The sequence below is a fragment of the Sciurus carolinensis genome, chromosome 3 (genome assembly GCF_902686445.1).
Source record: "Sciurus carolinensis chromosome 3, mSciCar1.2, whole genome shotgun sequence".
Lineage (NCBI taxonomy): Eukaryota > Metazoa > Chordata > Mammalia > Rodentia > Sciuridae > Sciurus > Sciurus carolinensis.
The window spans coordinates 984,803-1,006,653 of NC_062215.1; the positions used below are offsets into that span (position 1 = coordinate 984,803).

The 21,851-nt window shown below is 61.1% G+C and overlaps 3 protein-coding genes across 20 annotated transcripts; 2 read left to right on the top strand and 1 right to left on the bottom strand.

Annotated features, from left to right (window-relative positions):
- Window positions 1-12,716, top strand: Dus1l (dihydrouridine synthase 1 like). Of its 9 annotated transcripts, none has more exons than XM_047542899.1 (14): window positions 1-452; window positions 4,166-4,475; window positions 4,950-5,058; window positions 5,611-5,661; window positions 6,110-6,222; window positions 7,133-7,215; window positions 7,384-7,487; window positions 7,610-7,883; window positions 8,032-8,128; window positions 8,199-8,287; window positions 8,910-9,055; window positions 9,940-9,977; window positions 10,297-10,387; window positions 10,470-12,714. In XM_047542899.1, exons 2-14 carry the CDS (start codon window positions 4,239-4,241, stop codon window positions 10,598-10,600), a joined length of 1,563 nt encoding a protein of 520 aa, XP_047398855.1. In that variant the 5' UTR covers window positions 1-452; window positions 4,166-4,238; the 3' UTR covers window positions 10,601-12,714. The 9 variants fall into 9 exon arrangements, with proteins under 9 accessions (XP_047398855.1, XP_047398856.1, XP_047398857.1 ...); XM_047542898.1 differs by lacking the exon at window positions 1-452 and adding an exon at window positions 3,666-3,739 and having other exon boundaries at window positions 10,470-12,713; XM_047542900.1 differs by lacking the exon at window positions 1-452 and having other exon boundaries at window positions 3,665-4,475; window positions 10,211-10,387; window positions 10,470-12,716.
- Gps1 (G protein pathway suppressor 1) lies at window positions 11,143-16,430 on the bottom strand. 9 transcript variants are annotated; one of them, XM_047542912.1, is made up of 14 exons: window positions 16,326-16,430; window positions 14,997-15,089; window positions 14,305-14,486; window positions 13,716-13,892; window positions 13,489-13,624; window positions 13,328-13,405; window positions 13,111-13,171; window positions 12,632-12,717; window positions 12,439-12,533; window positions 12,226-12,331; window positions 12,074-12,154; window positions 11,861-11,998; window positions 11,659-11,793; window positions 11,143-11,583 (listed from the first exon to the last, which is right to left on the bottom strand). In XM_047542912.1, exons 2-14 carry the CDS (start codon window positions 15,072-15,074, stop codon window positions 11,509-11,511), a joined length of 1,428 nt encoding a protein of 475 aa, XP_047398868.1. In that variant the 5' UTR covers window positions 15,075-15,089; window positions 16,326-16,430; the 3' UTR covers window positions 11,143-11,508. The 9 variants fall into 9 exon arrangements, with proteins under 9 accessions (XP_047398868.1, XP_047398867.1, XP_047398865.1 ...); XM_047542911.1 differs by lacking the exon at window positions 16,326-16,430 and adding an exon at window positions 15,843-16,026 and having other exon boundaries at window positions 13,111-13,168; window positions 13,716-13,880; XM_047542909.1 differs by lacking the exon at window positions 16,326-16,430 and adding an exon at window positions 15,843-16,026 and having other exon boundaries at window positions 13,111-13,168.
- Window positions 15,947-19,263, top strand: Rfng (RFNG O-fucosylpeptide 3-beta-N-acetylglucosaminyltransferase). 2 transcript variants are annotated; one of them, XM_047542919.1, is made up of 8 exons: window positions 15,947-16,282; window positions 16,373-16,421; window positions 16,874-16,976; window positions 17,113-17,266; window positions 17,347-17,435; window positions 17,518-17,683; window positions 17,982-18,067; window positions 18,146-19,263. In XM_047542919.1, exons 1-8 carry the CDS (start codon window positions 16,025-16,027, stop codon window positions 18,225-18,227), a joined length of 987 nt encoding a protein of 328 aa, XP_047398875.1. In that variant the 5' UTR covers window positions 15,947-16,024; the 3' UTR covers window positions 18,228-19,263. The 2 variants fall into 2 exon arrangements, with proteins under 2 accessions (XP_047398875.1, XP_047398874.1); XM_047542918.1 differs by having other exon boundaries at window positions 15,948-16,282; window positions 16,871-16,976.
- Window positions 19,264-21,851: the final 2,588 nt, after the last annotated feature.

A 21,851-nucleotide genomic window follows, 5' to 3' on the forward strand; every position in this document is an offset into this window, starting at 1 on the left:
CCCCTGAGTCCAATTCCTGGTTAAAGAAAAGAAAGAAAGAAATGAAAAGAAAGAAAAAGAAAAACTTTGCATTATAGAATGCAAGAAACTCAGTGAACCTGAAGAAGATGAATACACAGAACACCAGTCAGACACACCACAGACAAAACCACAGACAGAGAAAATCTTGCCAGGTGCTGACCTGCGATCCCAGAAAATGAGGAGGCTGAGGCAGGAGGATTACAGGCTTGAGGCCAGCCTGAGCAACTGAGTGAGACCCTGTCTCAAAATAAAACACAAAGGGTGGCGGATGTGGCCCAGTAGAGCACGCCAGGCTGCATCTTCCGTCTGCAGAGCAAGGGCTACCACAGGCCAGGTGGGACCAGGCTGAGCCCCAATCTCAGAGCAATGACCAGACAGGTATAAGCTGGGCCCGGGTCACACAGGAGCCAGCAGGACATCTGCCAGGAGAGGTGCGTCTCCGCCCTAAACAAGAGCTCCTGAAGGACGTTCTCATGATCAGGAAGTGACGTCAGACAGTGACATGACTCTCCACTTGATAACTCACTGCCATCACGCATTTAAAAAAACTCTCTAGGGTGCGGCGTGGCTTGGTGATAAAGCACTTGCCTAGCGTGCACCAAGCCCTGGGTTCTCTCCCCAGCACCAAAAATAAAAATTCGTTAAATGTGGTCTTAGTTCTTTGAGCATATTTGTGACCACTGCTCTGAAATGCCTGCTGAGCGCAGCGTGTGGGTCCTCGGAGGGCCTCTGTGCTTCTCGCCTTCTGCCCGAGCTCAGTCGGGGACTCTCCTTGCCTTGTGGTGTGGAATGGAACCCAGGGCCTCAGGCCTGCCGGGCATGCGGTCTGCCACAGAGTTACACCCAACCTTGATTTTTAAAAAACTTTGTTCTTTTCAGTTATACATCACAGTAGAATATATTTTCACATATCATACCTACCTGGAGTACACCTGTCCATTCTTGTGGTTGTACATGATGTGGTGTTACACTGGTCATGTGTTCACACATGAATGCAGAAAACTGATGTCTGATTCATTCTACTGAATTTTTTTTTTTTTTTTTTTTTGCGGTGCTGGAGATTGAACCCACCGCCTTGTGCTTGGGAGGCAAGCACTCTACCAACTGAGCTATATCCCCAGCCCCTCTACTATCTTTCCTGTTCCCATCTCCCTATTCCCATTCCGCCCTCCCCCGTCCCAATCAGGTGAACCTCCACTCCTCTCACCCCACCTCCACCCCATCTACTGTGAGTCCACATCCACATATCAGAGAGAATGGCCTTTGATTTTTTGGGATTGGCTTACTTAGCACAAGTCTCCAGTTCCATTCCTTTATCCACAAATGCCATAATTTCATTCTTTTTTATGGCTGAGTAATATTCCATTGTGTATATGTACCACATGTTCTTTATCCATTCATCTATTAAAGGTCTCCTAAGTTGGTTCCATAGCTTGGCTATTGTAAATTGAGCTGCTATGAACTGAGGTGGACACATCACTATAGTAAGCTGATTTTAAGTCCTTTGGGTGTAGACCAAGGAGTGTTATAACTGGATCAAATGGCGATTTCATTCCTAGTTTTCTCAAGAATCACCATGCTGCTTTCCAAAGTGGTTGCACCAATTTGTAGTCCACCAGCAATATATGAGTGAGCTTTTTTCATATATTTGTTGACCCATTGTACTACTTCTTCTGTAAAGTGTCTGTTCAGTTCCTTAGCCCATTTATTGATTGGGTTATTTATTTTTTTGGTGTTAAGCTTTTTTGAGTTCTTTATATATCCTGGAGATTAATGCTGTATCTGAGGTGCAGGTGGCAAAGATTTTCTCCCATTCTGTAGGCTCGCTCTTCACGTTCTTGACTGTTTCCTTTGCTGTGAAGAGGCTTTTTAGTTTGATACCATCCCATTTATTGTTTTTTTTTATTTTACTTCTTGCACTGTAGGAGTCTTGTTGAGGAAGTCAGGTCCTAAGCTGACATGACAGAGATTTGCCGGCCCTGATTTTTAATTGAATACTGGGCATTTTAGAGAATCTATCATAGAAACTCTGGATTAGAATTCCCTCTCATTCCCACCAAGTGTTGTTTTCTTGTTGCGTAACATGCTTGGATGGATTCTGAGAGTCTGTCTGCTCTGCAGTATGTGACCAGTGTCGTCTCTGCTGAACTTTAAAAGCTCCCGGGTCAGCACAGGCTAGTGCGATAATACTTAAGGATCCTAACCCAGCAAGGCCAGCGGCCTTTTCTGATGGCTGAGTGTGGGCTGCAGATGCCCTCAAAGTCCAGTTCCCAGCTTTGCCCTGCAGAGGCCCCTGCTCAGCAGGGCAGGCTCAAGGTTGGGCTCCTCCTCACTGGTTTCCATCCTCCAGAGACCTTGCAGGGCACAGGCAGCTGTGGCAGGTCCTTGGCCATCATTTATTTTTTTAGATGTCAGTAGACCTTTGGTTTATTTATTTATTCATTCATTCATTTTTATGCGGTGCTGAGGATGGAACCCAGGGCCTCACATGTAGGAGGCAAGCGCTCCACCTCTGAGCCGCAGCCCAGCCCTCTCCCGTGGACATCTTATTCCCAAATGTCCTTGCCAAGTGTCTGGCCCTTCTCAGAAGCTGCTGCCTCTAGTCAGATAATCTCTGAAAAGCTTCTTTCTGCTTTAGCTGACTCTCAAATGTCTTCAGCTAAATACTCTTCCTATCAGCCCTGGGGTCTGAGGAGGGCCCTAGGGTCAAACAAGGCAGGAAGGAATGGGGACGAGGGACCAGAATGCCAGGAAGATGGGGTGGACGGGGAGGACTGGGGAGACGGAGAGGACCGGGGAGAATAGGGGAGCTGGGGAGATGGGGAGGACCCGGGAGACGGGGAGGATGGGGAGCTGGGGAGACGGGAGATGGGGAGGACCCGGAGACCGGGAGGACCGAGGAGCTGGGGAGACGGGAGACGGGGAGGACCGGGGAGATGGGGAGGATCGGGGAGGACCGGGGAGACGGGGAGGATCGGGGAGCTGGGGAGACGGGGAGGACCGGGGAGACGGGGAGGACCGGGGAGGACCGGGGAGGACCCGGGAGACGGGGAGGATCTGGGAGCTGGGGAGGACCGGGGAGACTGGGAGGACCGGGGAGACGGGGAGGATCGGGGAGGATCGGGGAGACGGGGAGGATCAGGGAGCTGGGGAGCCGGGAGACGGGGAGGACCCGGGAGACGGGGAGGACCGAGGAGCTGGGGAGACGGGAGACGGGGAGGACCAGGGAGACGGGGAGGATCGGGGAGGACCGGGGAGACGGGGAGGATCGGGGAGGACCGGGGAGACGGGGAGGATCGGGGAGCTGGGGAGGACCGGGGAGACTGGGAGGACGGGGAGACGGGGAGGACCGGGGAGACTGGGAGGACCGGGGAGACGGGGAGGATCGGGGAGCTGGGGAGACGGGGAGACGTGGAGCTGGGGAGACGGGCCGGGGAAGGAAGTTCGCTGGGCACTTATTTTCGCCCCCTGGGGTGCTTCTGTGGGGTGGCCGGGTGGCGCGGGGGTCCTGGGGGCCTTACAAGAACTCCCGCCCACATCCGCCCAACCCGGGCCCCTTGGCGTCGGGCACAGTTTCCCGGGCCAAGTTCCCCGAAGCACCGCAGGCCGCCCGGAACGCCAGGCGGCGCACTTCCGGCGCGGCACTTCCGGCGGTGGCGCGGTCTGGCGGGGCGCGGGTGCCGGCCGCGTTCCAGGGGGTCCTCCCGGTGGTGCCGCGGTAAGGAGGGGCGCGGCGGCCTGGTCCGAGCGCGTCCGGGCGCTGGTCCGCGGCGAACCCCAGCCTGCTCGGCACCCCGGCGGTGCGGGAAGCGAGTCCCCAAGGCGGACTGTCGCCGGCGTCCCGTGTGGCCGCGGACAGCCGGACCGAGCAAAGGGCGGGAGGCCTCGAGCCCCTCCGCGGCGAGATCTGGTCCCGGGGACACTGTCCAGACTGCCCGTCACCCTCCACACGGGTCCAGCCAGGCAGCGTTCAATCCCGAGGCCGAGGAGGGCGAGGGATGAGCCGGGGCCTCGGCTGGAAGGTGGTGCACGGGCACAGCGGTGGTTGAGGAGAGCGGCCCCTCCTCGGTGAACCTGCTGCCCTCGCCGGCTCCAGCTCTAGGCCGAGCTCAGGCCGCGGCTGAGCCTGGTCCTGTCTCCCCAGGTCTGGCCCTGTACTGGGCGCCCAGGCTGGGCCCGAGCCTGGTGCCCTCCCATCCTCCCTCCGTGTTGTCGTGATGCCCAAGCTGCAGGGGTTCGAGTTCTGGAGCCGCACCCTGGGGGGCGCCCGCCATGTGGTGGCGCCCATGGTGGATCAGAGCGAGCTGGCCTGGAGGCTGCTGAGCCGCCGCCATGGGGCACAGCTCTGCTACACCCCTATGCTGCATGCCCAGGTCTTTGTCCGGGATGCCAACTACCGGAAGGAGAACCTGTACTGCGAAGTGTGTCCTGAGGACCGGCCCCTCATAGTGCAGGTGGGCAGCAACAAGTCCTGAGCTGGTGAAGCACCCTAGCCTTTCGCAGTGGCCAGGAGGTAGTCCCAGCAGCCCTGACACCTGTGGCAAAGCCCAGCCTCCAGGCGCACCTCCATTCATGAGGGAATGACTTGGGTAATCAGAGCGACTCACAGCCCATGATGTAACCTTGATGCTGCCTGTCACTCTCATGCCCCTTCTCACCACAGTTACCAGGAGGCCTGTGCTGTTCAGAAGTCAGCACTAGCAGCCTCTGTTACATGTCAAGGAAAATTCTGTAGGTCTGTAATGCACTCTCCTGTGGTGTGGGGACATGTCCTGCCATCATATTGTAAATGTTGGTAGGCTACTCCCAACGCTGAACCCCAGGACTATGACCATTGTGTCACAGTGGAACCCCTCACAGGATTGGGCAGTCTGGGCACTGAGGGACCCAAGCCTGGCTTGGCTCATGGGTGACTTTCTTGTCTTCAGTTCTGTGCCAACGATCCAGAGGTGTTTGTCCAGGCAGCTCTCCTGGCTCAGGATTACTGTGATGCCATTGATCTGAATTTGGGCTGCCCACAGATGATAGCCAAGAGGGGTGAGTTGGTGTTCACCTGCGCTAAGCCTCTTGAGGCCCAGGCCCTGCCTGCGATCATGGTGGCAGCTGGGGCTAACAAGCAGCCCGTCCCTCAGTGCTCCTCTGTGCTGAATGGAGGCAGCCATTCTGCTGACTCAGGCAGGCGGGCAAGCAGGGTTCCTCACTTCCCTTGGTGAGTGCCTCTGCGCGAGTGTGCCATGCCTGCCTCATGCTGCTGTGTGAGCACCACTAGGCTCAGCCTCTCGTCCCTGCCCCCTTCGGTGGGCATTGCTGGTCTTGGTCCTTGTGCCAAGTGGTCTGTAGAGCGTCCTTTGAGCTTATGCAGCTGAGCAAATAGAGCCCTCAAGTTAGATACTGACACACAGTGTGGGTCTGTGATCGTCCCCCTGCCCCACCCAGATGCCCAGCAGTTGTTTGGCACTAGTTTATGCAGCCTGGCAGTGGGCTTATGCCTGTGGGTGCAGGAGGGCAGAGGGACAGTGGGCCACGTCGTGGGAGGGTGCTGAAGCCACCTGCACCCTGGCACCACTGGGCCATGCTCCTTCCGTACAGGGCACTACGGCGCCTTTCTGCAGGAGGAGTGGGACCTGCTGCAAAGCATGAGTGAGTGCCGCATGCCGCCTTGTGGGCAAGTGAAGGAGCCCCAGAGGAGCCTGGCAGGGCCGGGAGAGGACAGTGTGAGAGTCCTGGGTCACTCTGGCGGCTCCTGGCTGCTGTACCCTCCCTGTTGGAAAGAGGTGCCTGTGAAGAGTCACCTGTCCTGTACCAGCTTTCCCCTTAGAGCCAGACAGTAGGTGCCGGGGGTACCGGTACCTTGCTTGGCCACAGCCCCAGTGCCCTGGGGGACAGCCAAGTCTCTCAGCATTGGCCCCATGTCATGTGAATTTGTGAGGACAAGGGAAAGGCTATAGTCACCTGCCCAGCAACCTGAAGTGATGGCCAGAATGAATGACCAGAGCTGCCCTCCAGGAAGCTGGTGCCGCTCTGTGGGGGCTGGGCTGTGGGGCTCAGCTGCCTAAAGTGGGACCTCAGAAGCCATGTCTCTTCCCAGTTCTGTTGGCCCATGAGAAGCTCTCAGTTCCAGTCACATGCAAAATCCGCGTCTTCCCAGAGATAGACAAGACTGTGAGGTACGCCCAGATGCTGGAGAAGGCTGGCTGCCAGGTGAGGCCTGGCTCGGGCGTGGGTGTCGGGGCTGAGCAGGCAGCCCAGCTCTCCCCGAGAGCTCCCGCGAAACAGACTTCTGCCCTCTTGGCTCCCCTCCTTTTAGGGCCCTTATGTGGTGATACAGGCGAGGTGTTTTCTGTGCTGGAGCTAGTGGGCTTCTTAGTGGCCTGGCTCCATTGACTCTGCGACCCGCCACCCTGAGCTCAGTCCTGTAAAAGACTGCAATCTGCTCTAGGGTGCAGTCCCCATGGGGAGTAGCTCTGGGCTCACCACCAGCACTTCCTCTGTGGGGAGCTCAGCATCCTGGAGAATTAGGGAGGCAGGCCACAGCTCTTGACAGATCTGGTCCCACAGCTGTGTCCCCTGCATGCTGAGCCTTGCCCGGCACAGGCCTGGAGGGATTCAGCCCTCAGGGGTGCCCCTCAAGTTGCTTAACTTCTGGGGATGGACAGGATCCTAAGTGATCTGGGACAAGCCCTGGGCAGGAGACCCCACCTTCCCTCCCCCCGACATTGGTCCTTTGCACACCTTTGACCTTGGATGGTAAGGATCCTGCCTCCTCTGTCCTGGGGCTGGCTGTCTTTTTTTGGTAGTGAGGATTGAACCCAGAGAGGCTTTACCACCGTGCCATAATCCTATTTTTTTTTTTTAATTTTTATTTTAGTTTTTCAGACCGGATGTCACTAGGTTGCTGAGGCGGGTCTTGAACGTTGGTCCTCCTGTGGGGGCTGGCTTTTGGCGGGATTGGGCACTCTGGGTGTAGCTAGAGCTCCTCCCCAAGGACAGGTTCACAGCGCCTTTGGCCCAGAATGGCTCTGGCTCCGGCTGGGGAGCTGAGAGACTGAGGAGGGGTTCTCTGGAGTCCGCTGGGCTCAGCCGGGCTGAGCCAGCTGCTGCTCTCTCCTAGCTGCTGACAGTGCATGGGCGCACCAAGGAGCAGAAGGGGCCCCTGTCAGGAGCGGCATCCTGGGAGCACATCAGGGCTGTGCGGTGAGTGGGTAAGGGGTGGGCAATGCTGCCCTGGTCCTTTGGGCTTCGTGCTGGGGGTGTAAACCCAGCTCCACAGCTTGGGGAGTTTGGAGCCTGTTTCCCCCTCTCTCCTGGGCTTGCCACTGCCCTGTGGGGTGCAAGCAGCGTCAGGCCTTTCTCCTCCCACAGGAAGGCTGTGGCCATCCCTGTGTTTGCCAACGGGAACATCCGGTGCCTGCAGGACGTGGAGCGGTGCATCCAGGACACGGGCGTGCAGGGGGTCATGAGTGCAGGTGAGCAGGCCGAGCTCACCCTCTTTTTCCTGACACCATTTGCTGTGAGCACACAGTTCTCGCTGTGCTGTCTGCTCTGATGGGCCTACACTCTCAGACCAGGTTTCCCGGGCTGTTTCCAGCTCCTGACTGGCCAGTGAACCAAGTGGTCAGTCCTGTCCTCGGTGTGAGGTGGCCCGAAGGGTGTCCTAGGCTTTCCTCTCCCAGCCCCAGGGTGGCCCCACAAGGCCTCCCCTCCCTCCTGCCTGCAGAGGGCAACCTGCACAACCCTGCGCTGTTCGAGGGCCGGAGCCCTGCCGTGTGGGAGCTGGCTGAGGAGTACCTGGACATTGTGCGGCAGCACCCCTGCCCACTGTCCTGCGTCCGGGCCCACCTCTTCAAGCTGTGGCACCACACGTGAGTCGCCCATCAGGCAGAAGCCAGTGGGCCTGCCTGTGTCCCAGGCTTCCCAGAGGGTAGGAGGCAGGTGGGGAAGCACTGCCCTGTGCATCTGTGGCTGGGGCCCAGGAGGAGGCCCACCTTGCGTGACAGGCGTCTGCCTTAGGCTGCAGGTGCACCAGCAGCTTCGAGAGGAGCTCGCCAGAGTGAAGACCCTAGAGGGCATCGCTGCTGTGAGCCAGGCGCTGAAGCTGCGGTGCCAGGCAGGTGCCGGGCTGTGGGGTCCAGCTGTGTTGGCCAGGCCGTCTGTGATGGTGTTCTGGGCCTTTGCAGGAGGACATGTCCCGGCAGGAGGAGGGAGCCAGGCCGACTGGCGACCTGCCTTTCTTCCACTGGATCTGCCAGCCCTGCGTCCGGCCAGGGTGAGCACCTGGGCCAGCCCGTGGGGGGGTGGGGGGGTGCACACCAAGGTGCCTGCACCTGCCACCCTGGGGTCACTATGGAGAGGAGGGGAGTCTGATGTGGAGCAAGGCACCTTCTGTGAGCTCCACCCTCTGCCACTGTGAACCTGGCCTGCTCTGTGGCTTTGTTGGAGGGTGCTGGTGGCTCTGCTGCCCTTCCCTGTACTGTCACTGGACATTTAGTTCCAGAAGGTACTTCCCCACGCTCCTCTGATCCTGGGTGGATTTGTCCTTGGGGTCAAGAGGCAGACGCTCTGGACTTCTCGGTTCTCAGCTGAGGCCACACAGCCCTGCCTGGCTCAGTGGCTTAGGCCTTGGCACCTGAGGTTCAGATACCTTCCCAGGGAGGCTCCAGCCTTGTGCTCGCCACTCACTCTACCATGTGACCTACACAGCTGCGTCCTGTGGCCCTGTACAGAGCACCCTGAGTGGAGCTGGGGGCCTGTTGTAGAACCACGTGTCCTCTGCCCCAGTGCCCACCGTGGCTGCCCAGTCTCTCCTCACCCTCGGACCCCCCTAGGCTCATATGGCTTTGACCTCTGAATGGGTGTCCTTGGCTCTGCCCATGGCCCTTTTTCTTGAGGCCCAGAAAGAGCACCAAGGAGAGCAGTGGTGGCCGCAGCAAGAGGGCCCTGGAGGAGGAGGAGGGTAGCACCGATGGCCTGTCCAAGAACAAGCAGAAGAAGCAGCTGCGGAACCCCAACAAGACCTTCGACCCGTCTCTGAAACGTGAGCACCCACCCGTGGTGGGCAGGAGCGGGCGGCCGTCTGCCTGCCTCCCATCCACAGCTCCAGCCCCAGAGCCAGAAGCAGATGCCAAAGGCTTCTCTTTCCAGGGACCAGCCTAGGTGCTGTACAGGTGGCCAGAAGGCCTTGGTTACTGAGATGTCCTTGGCCAGCAAGGCCTTGCACAGGGGTGGCCTGAGCAGCTGTCAGGAGCCCCTAGGAAGTGTCCTGAGGTCTGTCGCGAGCTGAGGTGAAGATGCTCTCCCTCTCAGAAGACCTGAGACATTTCAGTGTGGCCTCAAGGCTTGTGCTGGGAGGCCTCAGCCCAATGTGGTCTCCACTAAGCACGCTGGGGCCCCGCGGCAACCTTGGCCAGCCCATGTGGCCCTCAGGCCTGGCTGCTCATGCCTGCTCCTGGGAGATCTCCAGGCAGCTTTGTCTGACGGTTTTGTAAGCCTGGGGAGACAGAAGAGCCCAAACCCTCCCACGTACCTCCAAGCGCTGCCTCATGAAGCCCCCCAAGCAGCCCTTGCCTGACAGGTGCCTTGAGCCGCCACAGAAAACAGAGCTTGGGGCTGAGCTCCCAACAGGGCCCTTCTGGGCCTTCTTGCTGTAGGAGACACAGCCAAGGGCACAAGGACCCCTGGAACTACTGGGGGTGGGGGTGGGACGGGGCAGCTCTTCTGCTTCCTGTCTGTTTCCTAGCAAGACTGCCCACTGCATTCTGCCACCATCCTTTACTCAGGGGAAAAGCAGAATGACCAGCCCAAATCCTTTGCCCCCTAAACCCCCAACCCAAGTGAGCTTTGTGGAGGTGGCGGTAGCCATGATTGGCCAGTCACCTCAGGCTCTCCTCATTCAACCAGCATTTCTTTTCTTTTTTTCAGCAAAATATGCCAAGTGTGACCAGTGTGGAAACCCAAAGGTGAGTCAGTCCTGTCAGCCTGCTGCCCAGGAAGGGTGGGCAGGGCAGGCTATACCAACACTGTCTCAGAGGGTTTCAGCACTGCTGTGTACTGCCCAGGGAGGAGGACAGCCCCACCCATGCCTTCTGTCCAGTCCTCCTCCTTGCAGAGGAGAAAGGGCCTGTCTTTACCCCCACCCAGGCCTGGAATGGGAATGACCGTCTGCTGGGGTGACCTGGCCTGTGATTCCCAGGGCTGTGTCCAGGCCATGGGGCTTCTAGCAGAGGCTTCCAGATGGTTTGCCCAGGCCTGGGAAGGACACTGGCCTCACCTCACTAGCTTTCCTGTGCCCAGGGCAACAGGTGTGTGTTCAACCTGTGCCGGGGCTGCTGCAAGAAGCGAGCCTTCAAAGAGACAGCAGATTGCCCAGGTGAGGGGATGTCTGCCACCATCCGTCCTGCCAGCTCCAGTGGGCACCTGGGCCTCCTGATCCCCAGTCCTCTCTCTTCCAGGTCACGGATTACTTTTTAAAACCAAATTGGAGAAGTCTCTGACTTGGAAAGGGACCCAACCCGGGCTGCAGGAGCCTCAACAGACTGGGCCAGGTGGCTTCTCTGAGATTGTGGGCAGTGCCCTGGCCTGAGGAGCTAGCAGGAGCCACTCCCACCCCAGGCCTGCTACTGAGGCCTGGACACTTCTTAAGGAACCGCCTTTACTCAGGGAATCTCCTGCTGTTTGACACGGAAGGACATCCTCCCTGGCCCATACAGGGACCTGGCAATGCTGCACCCAGGCAGGCCCAGGCTGGACCTGCCCTGTCCACAGCTTGTATGTTCAAAAGCGAACAATAAATCATTTCAGAGACATATGTGCAGAGAGCCAACAGCCTATGGCCATCACCCTTCCAGACCCGGGGAGGGCCGTGAGCCGGGAGGGCACAATGAGAACCAGCAGGGACCTAGGAGTCCGAGCAAACCTGAAGAGGTGGTGCACTACAGCCTTTGCAGAACGCAGCTGGGGACTCGGGTCCCCTCCTGACCTCCCCCGTGGATGGGTAGTCAGAGGCTCCAGAGAGCATCCCACAGGAGAGCAGGAGATCTGGTGGCAGCTGGAGGGACCCATGGAAGCCAGACAACCCAGGTGCAACCCAAGTGGCCACAGGAGGGAGGAAGGAGAGCCCAGAGCAACCATCAGTCTGCTCTTTAATGTACTCTGCAGTTGACACTCTGCAGCCCAAACAGCGCTTGAACAGGAGGGCTAGGGGGGCTGTGCTGCCAGGCAGGAGCCTGGGCACTGCATGCAGTCTGTTCCCTGGGCATGGGGGCCCAGGGGCCGGTCCTTCGTGGCCACAATGGCACCTGTCTGCCTCCTCAGGCCCTGCAGCAGGGTCCTGCCAGTTGGAGGGGCACACAGAGGCCTTGCTAGAAGCTCAGGAGTAGCACCCAGTGGTCGGGCTGCTCAAGCTCAAGGTGAGCAGGCAGGAGACCCAGGAGCATGTCCGAGGGGGCAGGGAAGGGCGTGCAAACCATCCCGGAGGCCGCTGGGTGCCCCTCACATGTTGGTGCTCATCCGGGACTGGCTGTTGGCTGGAGTCAGCTCCCCCTGGCTCCCTTCTCTGGGAGGGGACTACAGTGGACAGGAGGGAGCTCAGCCAGGGGCTGCGCAGGTGCTGCCTGCTCCCTGATGCCCCCAGCTGCTCACCTTGACGTGGATCTGGTTGCGCAGGACAGCTGCCCTCAGGATCATGGCCTTGGCGCGTCGCTGGAACTCCTTGCCCATCAGCAGAGACTTCTCAAAGGTGGTGCTGCGCTGATCCACATCGCGAGCATACAGGATCTGTGCAGGGACAGACTCAGCAGAGCCCGACAGGCACCCACGGCCCCCAGCCCCACGCCCATACCACCTTGCTGTGCGAGTCGATGCGCGCGTTAATGAGCCCCTCCAGGATGAGCTGCGTCAACTCGTCCTCCAGTGCTGCCACTGTGGTGTTGAAGGCCGCAGCCATCTTGTGCATGTCAGCGGACACATAGGGGCTGAAATACTGCAGGCAGAGAGGGTACCAGCTGCCTGCCACTCCAGGGCACCTCCACCCCTGCCAGCCTCTGCCCGCGCCTACCTGGATGAGCGCGCGGTTGCGGATCTGGGTGTACAGAGTCCTGACGTGGGGAGCCAGGTACATGTCCAAGAGCAGGTTGTCCTGCAGAGGAAAGCTGGTGAGGGACCTTGCTGGGCAGGACCTGCCGGCACGGCCGAGACCTTGCCCCTCACCTTCATCTCGTCCAGCATCTTCAGGCACGAGGCATACTTGGACTCGTAGAATTTGAAGATGATGTCTCGGACCTGTGGCTCCAGCTCCAGGAACAGCTTGAAGGAGCTGCAGATGTCAGAGTGCTCAGCCCACCTCCACCTCCCCTCTGCCCAGAGGGGCTGGCAGGGCCCTGCTCCCCACACAAGGCCTGGAGGGCCCCGCATCCTACCCACCTGCTGGAGATGACGTTCCGCTGCAGTTCCTGCCGGTCAAAGGTGGCCAATGCGCACAGGCCACCGTAGATGGCCACGTTGCTGGGGGAAAGCAGCTGAGGGGCAAAAAGGGAGACAGGTTCACTGATGACCCAGTCCACCACCCCCTCAAGAGAATACCCAGAACCCCGACAACACAACCTGCCGGCCTCACCTCGGGGAAGTCGCAGTGATCAAACGAGGCCAGCAGGAAGCACTTGGCAGCCTGCTTGTACTTGCGTGCGGCCAGCTCAGCCAAGCCTAGAGAAAGGGCAGGGAGGGAGAGGAGGGTGGCCTTAAGCTGCCTGGGGCAGCCACGAGGCCTGGCCATCAGTGGGTGCCCCCTACTTTTGCCCTGGTGCTGCTCCCCAGCCCAGGACAGTTCTAGCTGTGGAGCAGAAATAACTCCACACCACATGTGCTTCCTCAAGCAGGTGCCCAGGGCCTGAACTGCTCCTGTGACACCTGCACAGACACCCAGTGGTGTGTCCCAGTCACATGCTGGTAGGTGTCATCTTTTGTGTGTGGATTTGGGACACACATCGAACAATGCCCTGCAGCGCTGCAGAAGCTTCTGGCTGTGAGGTGGGGCTGCTCCTGCCTCAGAGTGAGGACTCCACTCAAGCCTGCAGCCTCTAGGTGGTGGGGCCTCACCTGCAGCACACTTGAGCTTGGTGAGGATGCCTTGGGTCTGGCTGTCCCGCTCTCCACGCTGCTGTAGGGAAAGGCCATGTGCATGAGAGGCCTGCAGCACCCCCACCTCACCCGGAAGCTCAGGGCCCAGTCCCCAGGCCAGCCCGAGTGGGGAATTGAGCACAAAGTGGGGAGCGGTCAGGTTCCAGGGCAGGGTCTCCAAGGAGGCAGGCCCTACCTCAGCAATCTCTGGGGTAGACTCAGCCTTGCTGACATAGCTCAGCACGTGAGACCAATTCTGCAAGTAGACGCTGACCTGGAGGACAAGTGGGCGGGGCCGCTGAGCTTGGGTGCCACCTCCTGGCTGCCCAATGCCCTGCTGCCCATCACAGGGCCCACCTTGATGACGTTGAGGCACATGTTGATGACGTGCTTGGCGCTCGTGCAGTAGTCCCGGGCCCGTGAGTAGCACTTGAGAGCGTTGCTGAGGTCACCACAGTCGAGGTAGTGGTCGCCCAGGTCATCATGGCCACGCCTGCAGGCCTGGCTGTGAGTGGGCACCAGCCAGGGGGCCAGTGGGGCCCAGACACCCCCACCCCGCTCCCTTGCCCCAGGCAGGCCAGCACCTGATGCTCTCCTTGATGGAGTTGCCCTTGTAGTTCTTCAGGTCTGTGTCCAGCTTCTCCAGCTTCAGCAGGGCCTTCTTCCGAGTGGCCTCCACCCAGGCTGTGTCCAGAGGTGGGGGCTCCACACCACTCTCAGGGATGGCATCGGGCGCATTTTGCAGCTCCCTGAGGGAGGACCTGGCCATCAGGACGGCGACGGTCACTGGGGCCAGTGAGGTGGAAGGTGTTGCCAGCCACAGACAAGCCCTCAAGAGACTCGTTCCCAACCCCCAGCTAAGGGGCCATCTGTACCAGGGGTCCAGGAGCCTTCAGCTGGGTGGAGCGGCCTGGCCACAGGAGTGGCCGCCAGGGGAGGACCAGCTCCACTGACCCCTTGGAGCACATAGGCAGGGCAGCTCCTTTAGCCAGGAGCACAGGAGTGGGGCCTTCCCCTGTGGGGACGTTCTGCTGCGTCACTGCACAGCTGGCTGTTGGGTATGGCAGCACTGGAAGGCCCCATCCAGGGCAGCCCCAAGGCAGGGGACACACCACGTCCAGCCCTGGACACCTCCCACCATGACTGCCTTTTTTGTCAAGGCCCTGGCCTTACCTGGTGGCCTCTGAGAGCTTTCGGTGTATCTCCTCATACATGTCCACATTGAAGGTCCTCTGCACGAAGGAAAGGGCCATCTTCAGGGCCTCCACCCGCAGTGGGGGGCAGTGGTCAGCAATGAACTGCAGTCGCTCAATGCGCATCAGCCCACTGTAGCTGGCTGCATACTGCTCCAGATCCTGGCATGGGAGTGGGAAGAAAGCAAACGAGAGGGTCAGGAGTGTATACTAGGCAAGGCCCCACACCCAAGCCCAGGGCCAGCAGGCAGAGGTCTGACTGCCCTTTCCAGAATGCCAACCCTTCACTTTTGGCCCACAACAGGCACTGGACCTGGTGGTGCCAAACCAACTACTATACCCCGTGCCAAGACCACTGGGTAGAACTCTGCAGCTCATGGGCACTTGTTAGTGAGTGCTGGACTGAACTGAGCAGCAAGTGGCATTTAGCAGGTTGGCTCCCAAAACACCTGCCCTCAGGCAGGGCTACTCCAGGAGGGTGAGAAGTGGGTGCGGGATGTCAGGCTCGGCTAAGAACGCCACACAAATGGGCGATGGAAACGCCGAAGGTTCACAGTTCAGAGAAGGATGAGAAGTAGCGGAGAAGCATCCCTGCCTAGAGAGTAGACTGCAGTGGGACTCCAGCCTGGATGCCCAACAGGACTGCAACGCCCGCTCCCCACGGGTCTGTACCAGGGTAGGGTTCTCCACCACGTAGTTGACATCGGGCGCATTCTGGGGATCCTCCTGGGGGTCCACGTCAATCTGCATGGGCTCCACAGCCCCCTGTAACACAGGCCAGGCGTCTGAGGCACTTTGACTCCCACCCCGGCTCCAGCGCTGCTCCGCAGGGAGGGCCCCTCAGGACGCGGGAGCTCAAGAGCAGAAGCCCTCGGCGGACTCTGAACGCCCGCGTTTGGAGGGGGCACGCTTGTGGCTGACATCAGGAGGGCTCGTCTCCAGCCACATCCTGGTGCAGTCTCCTCCAAGCCAGCCGGCACGCCGAGGTGGAGTCCCGGGGTCGGGAGGGGAGAAAGGGCCCGCCGGGAGGCTCAGGGCGCCAGGACCAGCGCTGGAGGGCCTGGCCGACCGGCTCCCAGCGAGCGCGGCGCGGTACCTCGGAGAGCAGCGTGCAGGCCGACAGGCTGACGCTCAGGCTGCAGTCCCCAGCCGTGCCAGGCCGCAGGTCGGAGGCCGACGAGGAGGCCGAGCTGGGCGCCGGGCTGCCCGGCATCGCGACCTGACTGCAGCCGGCCGGCCGCGGCCGAGGAGCGTTGGCGCAGGGCGGAGGAGGGGCCGGCCGAGCGCAGCCCGCGCGGCGAGTCCACGCCGCGCGCGGGGCCTCTGCCCGGCGGCCGCCGCCCTCCTCGTGCTCCCCGCGGCCTCCCGTCCTCTCGTCTTCCCCGGGACCTCCCGCCCTGGCCTCCTCGTCCTCCCGTGGCCTCCCGGTGGTCCCGGGACCTCCCGTCCTCCCCGCGGCCTCCCGCCCTCCTCGGGGCCCCAGTCCTGGAGGACGCGGGCGCGGCCTCGGCTCATCACCTGCAGGTTAAACACCTGAACCGGCAGCGGCATCTTCCACCACCCCGCCGCGGCGCGCCGTGCACTTCCGGGGCGACGCGGGGGCCGCTTCCGGGTCGTGGGGCGGGGCGGGGCGCGCGCCACTCTTAAAGGGGCCGCAGGCCGCGCAAGCCGGTCCCCGGCGCCGGGGTCGCGGCGGCCGCATGAGCCGCGCGCGGGGCGCGCTGTGCCGGGCCTGCCTCGCGCTGGCCGCGGCCCTGGCCGCGCTGCTGTTGCTGCCGCTGCCGTTGCCGCTGCCGCTGCCGCGCGCGCCCGCCCCGGCCCCGGGCCCCGTCCCGACCCGCGCCGCGCCCCGCCTGCGGCCCGACGACGTCTTCATCGCGGTCAAGACCACCCGCAAGAACCACGGGCCGCGCCTGCGGCTGCTGCTGCGCACCTGGATCTCGCGCGCCCGCCGGCAGGTGCGCGCCCGTCCCGCCCAGCCCGCCGCGCCTGCCCGCCCACCTGCGCGGGCCCCGGCGCGGGCGCCTCACGGGTCGTTTCTCCCGCAGACGTTCATCTTCACCGACGGAGACGACCCTGAGCTCCAGCCGCTGGGAGGTGAGCGCGCCCGGCCCTGCCCGCCCCTGCCCACCCCGCGTGGGTGCCGGACGCGCCGCCGGCTGTCACGCGTCCCTCGACCGGGGGGCCAGGGCCAGCCGCCTCTGGGACCCGAGCGTGGACACCTGCCCAGGGTCGCGCGGCTAGCAGAGGCACAGCCGCGACGCCCACCCGGCGGCCACTGCTAGGTTTCTTGGGGCCCCTGGCCAGTGCCACGTCCTCCGGCCCGGCAGGGAACGTCCCTTCCAGGCCTGGTGAGTGCTGCCCTCCTCGGCCCGTTCCCACTGTGGGATTCCAAGTGCCCATTGTCTGTTCAGTCCCTAACAGCCAGCTAAGTGAGGGTGAGCTTGGGCTGCAGCTGGACCTGAGCCAGGTGTCCAGGCACCACATTCTGGCCTAGACCTCGGGCAGGCTGGGCGGCAACCCTCCACTTCCTTCTGCCAACTCAGCAGGCAGCCACATCATCAACACCAACTGCTCTGCCCTGCGCACCCGCCAGGCCCTCTGCTGCAAGATGTCCGTGGAGTATGACAAGTTCATCGAGTCAGGTCGCAAGTAGGCTGTGGTGTCCCCCGCCCCAGGGAGCCCCCTGCTGCTTGGGCGGGTCCCCTCCCAGCCCCTCCCAGCCCCTCCCAGCCCCTCCCAGCCCCTCCCAGCCCCACACCCCTGCAGCAGCACTGCCCCCTTGCAGGTGGTTCTGTCACGTGGATGATGACAACTACGTGAACCCCGAGGGCTTGCTGCACCTGCTGTCCGCCTTCTCTCCCAGCCAGGACGTCTACCTGGGGAGACCCAGCCTGGACCACCCCATCGAGGCCACTGAGAGGGTTCCTGGAGGAGGCACTGTACGTGCTGGGGCAGGCACTGGGGTCAGGGCCAAGGACCCTCTCTCCTGAGGGTCCTGATCAGCGCTCCCTGTCTCCAGGTGACCACGGTCAAGTTCTGGTTTGCCACTGGTGGGGCGGGGTTTTGCCTGAGCAGGGGCCTTGCTCTCAAGATGAGTCCATGGGCCAGGTGAGTAGGGTCCAGCTGCCAGTGCCGGGAGGTGGCAGGCGCGGGTGAGGGCTGCAGGGCCACTGACCAGCCTTCCCCGCAGCCTGGGCAGCTTCATGAGCACTGCCGAGCGCCTGCGGCTGCCGGACGACTGCACGGTGGGCTACATCGTGGAGGGGCTGCTGGGTGCTCGCCTGCTGCACAGCCCCCTCTTCCACTCGCACCTGGAGAGCCTGCAGAGGCTGCCGCCAGAGGCCGTGCTCCAGCAGGTAGGCCGCTCCCCTGGCCTGCCGCCTTTCTCCAGACACCCTGGCTGGCCAGCCCGTTGCCAGTGCCTTCCTGGCTGGGCAGGAGTACAAGGGAGGCTCAGCCCTGCACTTCAGTGTGGCTAGGGGCGGCCCTGGCGTTTTTTGCCTGTTGGGCACAGGGCCGTGAGGCCTGGGGGGCTTCTTTGTACAGGGCGCCTCTCAGCTTCCCCAGGGTAGAGGGTGAGCGAAGTCCTCTCCAGCAGGTGGGGCAGAGGAGAAAGTGCCAGCCCCCACCCTCTTCTCCCGGTTCTTCTCCCAGGTCACCCTAAGCTACGGGGGTCCCGAGAACCCACATAATGTGGTGAACGTGGCCGGAGGCTTCAGTCTGCAGCAAGACCCCACACGGTGAGTAGGTGGGGGCTTTGGGTCCCGGGGGCTCATATGGGCCCTCAATCCTGACCACACTTTCCTCTCCCTTCTCAGGTTTAAGTCTGTGCACTGCCTTCTGTACCCAGACACGGACTGGTGTCCCACGCAGAGTGGGGGTGACCTCACCTCTCGGTGACTGAGGACTCCTGGTGGCTGCCCCACATGGCCCTGGTTGGCTCCCTCTTGCTGTCAGTGCAGGTGCTGGGCAGATGCTCAGCAGGCCTCCCATCACCTCTCAGCAGTCCCAGGGGCAGGTGCTTTGGGTGGGCAAGGCTGCCAAGTCTGTGCTCTGCCACCCAGGGATGAGAGGAAGGGGTGGCGCCGCCGGGGCCCCTCCCCAGCCTGATGATCATGCCTGCAGGACAAGGCCTCTGCCCGCATCTGGACACCCAGCCTCCCAGCACTGCGCCCTCCCCGCCCAGCTGTAGAAGGGCCAGCAGGCGGGATGCTGAGATGTGAGGCCCAGGAGGACCCCGGGCAGGTGAGGGCTTTCTTGGCAGGCCTCACGGGCAGCCTCCCCACAGGGACTGCTGGAGCTCGGGACCAGCCTCAGGGGCATGATCCTGGGCAGAGCATGTAGCCAGGAGCCCCACTGCCGGCCTTCCCTGGGGCCCAAGGGTGCCTTTCTCCACTCGGCTCCACGCTCAGCTCTGCACTGAGCTCCGACCTGCCCTGCCAGGGTCCTTAAGGCGGCAGAGGTCGGAGCGGGAGCTGCCCCGCCCCCGCCCCAGTGCAGCCAGCGAAGCCTCCTGCCGCGCTGGGCGGGCTGCTGTCAGTGAGCTCCCGATGCCGGCAGCCGCCCCGCAGCCGCCCCGCGGGCTCTGGTGAGGACCCGACAGGCGTGGCCCTCTCCGCACGTCCTGGGCGAGCGCTCTGTGCGTGAGCACGCTGCCGCGCAACGCTGTGCGCAGGCGCACACTCCCGCTCCCACGTGCGGCAGCTGTGTGAACTGGGTGGCCCGGGCACGCGTGGCCGTGGGCCGAGGGTGTGTGCTGGCTGGCCGTGCTCGGCGTAGGGACCTTCGGTGGTGTGAAAGCGGCGCTGCGGCCGAGGAACCTGCCTGCTGGCAACCTGCGACAGCCCAAGGCTAGACGGCCCCGCTGGAGCTCCCGCAGCTCAAGGTCCCCCACAGGCCACCGAGCTGTCACATTAAATGCTCTTTCCACTCTGGATATTTTCGACTTGTGACAGTTTCGTGGGACCCAGCCCACTGTGTTGGAACAGCATTGTGACGGGCAGGGAGGCCACACCGTGTGACCAGGTCAGAGTTGGGGAGGTCAGAGCAAGGCACACCCCAGGACATAAGAGTCAAGAATACCAGTCTCGGGAGCTCATCTCGGTGGCACACGCCTGTAATCCCAGCAGCTTGGGAGGCTGAGGCAGGAGAATGGTGAATCCAAAGCCAGCCTTAGCAACTTAGGACTTTAGGAACTCAGCAAGACCCTGTTTCTAAATAAAGTCTTTTTTTTTTCAAAGGGAGGGGGGCTGGGGATGTGGTTCAGTGGTTAAGCACCCCTGGGTTCAATCCCCAATACCAAAAAAAAAATTCCCTGAGGCAGCTGTTGGCCCAGGGAGAAGCCCTGCCTCTGCACTGTTGGGCAGCTGACTGGTGGTCCTTAACAAGCCTGAGAGGAGAGGACAGCGAGTCCTTAAGTTGGCACCTGGTTGTCCAGCAGCTGTTTCCCTGCATCCCTGCGTCTGCTCTGGCCCCTCCTGTGAACATGCATCCAGCCAAGCTTGGTTCATGACATGGGGCTTGGTGGTCCCTTCCACACCATCACGTAAGGACCTTCACCCACGGGCTCCCCACAGCCATGACCTTGGCCTGGGGACGTGCTCAGGCCAGCAGCACAGCAACTTCAAGTGAGGGCCTCTGCCCAGAGCACACGAGGACTTTGTGGGTCTTTACAGCCAGATGTCTTCTACCACTCCCTCAGCTGGGGCCTTGCTGAGAACGTGAGCTGTGTCCCTGTCACCCCAGCCAGTCGAGGCCATGCTGTGACCTGAGGCAGCGCAGACTCTGGTAGGAAGTGATAGCACCCCAGAGGTGGGACTGCCACAGGCTTTGTACCAGGGATTGAGCCCAGACATGTCTAACCACTGCACTACCCACGGTCTGCTCTGTTTTTTATTTTGAGATGGGGTCTTGCTAAGTTGCCGAGGCTGGTCTGGAACTCAGCCTCTCAGGCGGCTGGGATTGCAGGTGTGTGCCACCACACCTGGCTTCTCTCCTTTTTGGGTCCAAGTTAAGGTCTGCTCACGAGGTCTTGCAGCCTCTCTTCTGAGCAACTAGGCACATCTCTGAGTTGTGGTCAGACTTTTCTGACTGGTAATTCTGCACTTTGATCCAAAAAGTTGTTCCCAGGCAAAGCCAGTCCTGCAGCTCACGTTTTGGGAGAAGACTGGCCACCCAGATTCAGGGACCTTCAATGTGGTCAGCTCAGGCTGCGGAGGAACCACTGCTGGGAGGGGTGGAAGAGCCCAGGGATGACCCACACCTCAGGGGCAGGACTGGGACCTGGTGGTGGCAGGAGAGCCAGTGATCCTTCAGACACTGGCCCTGGGGCAGCCACCACGGGTCACAGGGAAATGACCATGCTTAGGCACCGCGTCCCTCCAGAGGGAGGTGTGCCCACCGGGCAGCTGGCCCACCTGTCTTCCTGAGAGAAGGAGGGCTGGAAGGAACAGCACCCGGACCTGTAGCTCAGTTCACCTCTGTAATGAGAAGACAAGGACAGCTGCGCTCTTTGGCTTCTTGTGTTTTGCAAATTGCCAACAGTGTTCGGGTAGTAGATAAGTAGAAAATAATCAGGAAAATCTGAAACATTGTTGCCTGACATCCAAGGAAACTGTGGGGTGGGTGGGCTCCGGCTCCAGCAGACCCCTGTGCTTGGGCCTCTGCCTCCCTCCGTCTCCTGGACAAGCCTCTGCTAAGCTTCGGTGCCTCCACGGGACCGCTGCCAGGCACCGAGGACCAAGGCCCGCAGGCGGACCCTCCCAGCAGGCTGCGGGGGAGAGCTGCCTGTGGGCGGCCCTGCAGGAGGATGCAGACAGTTGGCTCTCATTACTTGCAGATTCACCCCTGCCCCAGACCCTCCCGAGATGGGGCTGGCGGAGATTCCAGAGCAGCACTGAGCCCCAGATGATCCCCTCAAAGCACCTTTGGGAACTTAGTACTCTAGCTCATCCTGGGGACAGTGAGAAAAGGGGTGCTCTGCCTGAGTCTGCAACCAGGGGCCAGGGCTGGAGTTCAGAGTTTAGGCCCCTGCAAGGTGCCTTGTTGACCAGTGCCTGGGAAGGCCCACACCGGGCTCAGCATGCTGGGGAAACAACCGCTGGCTGGGCACAGCGAGGTCAAAGTGTGCTGTGATTTTTGGCCAAGACACAGAAAGAAAGGTGGGTGGGGGGAGGCTTATAGTGTTACTTAAAAATTAAGAGGAGCCCAGGTGCAGTGGAGCTCACCTGTATTCCAGCAACTCCAGAGGCTGAGGCAGGAGGATCACAAGTTGGAGGCCAACCTGGGCAACTTAGTGAGACGTTGCCTCAAAAATTTAAAAAAGGGCTGAGATGTACAGCATCCTTGGGTTCAATCCTCAGTACTGTAGGAAAAAGTGAGTCAAGATAAAATATAAAACTGGAAGAGCCCAGTATTCGAGCACATCGTTTTGTCATCTATTTTGGGTGCTGTGGATGAACCCAGGACCTTGCACACTAGATAAGTGTTCTACCACTGGACAACATCTGGTCATCATCATTTGAA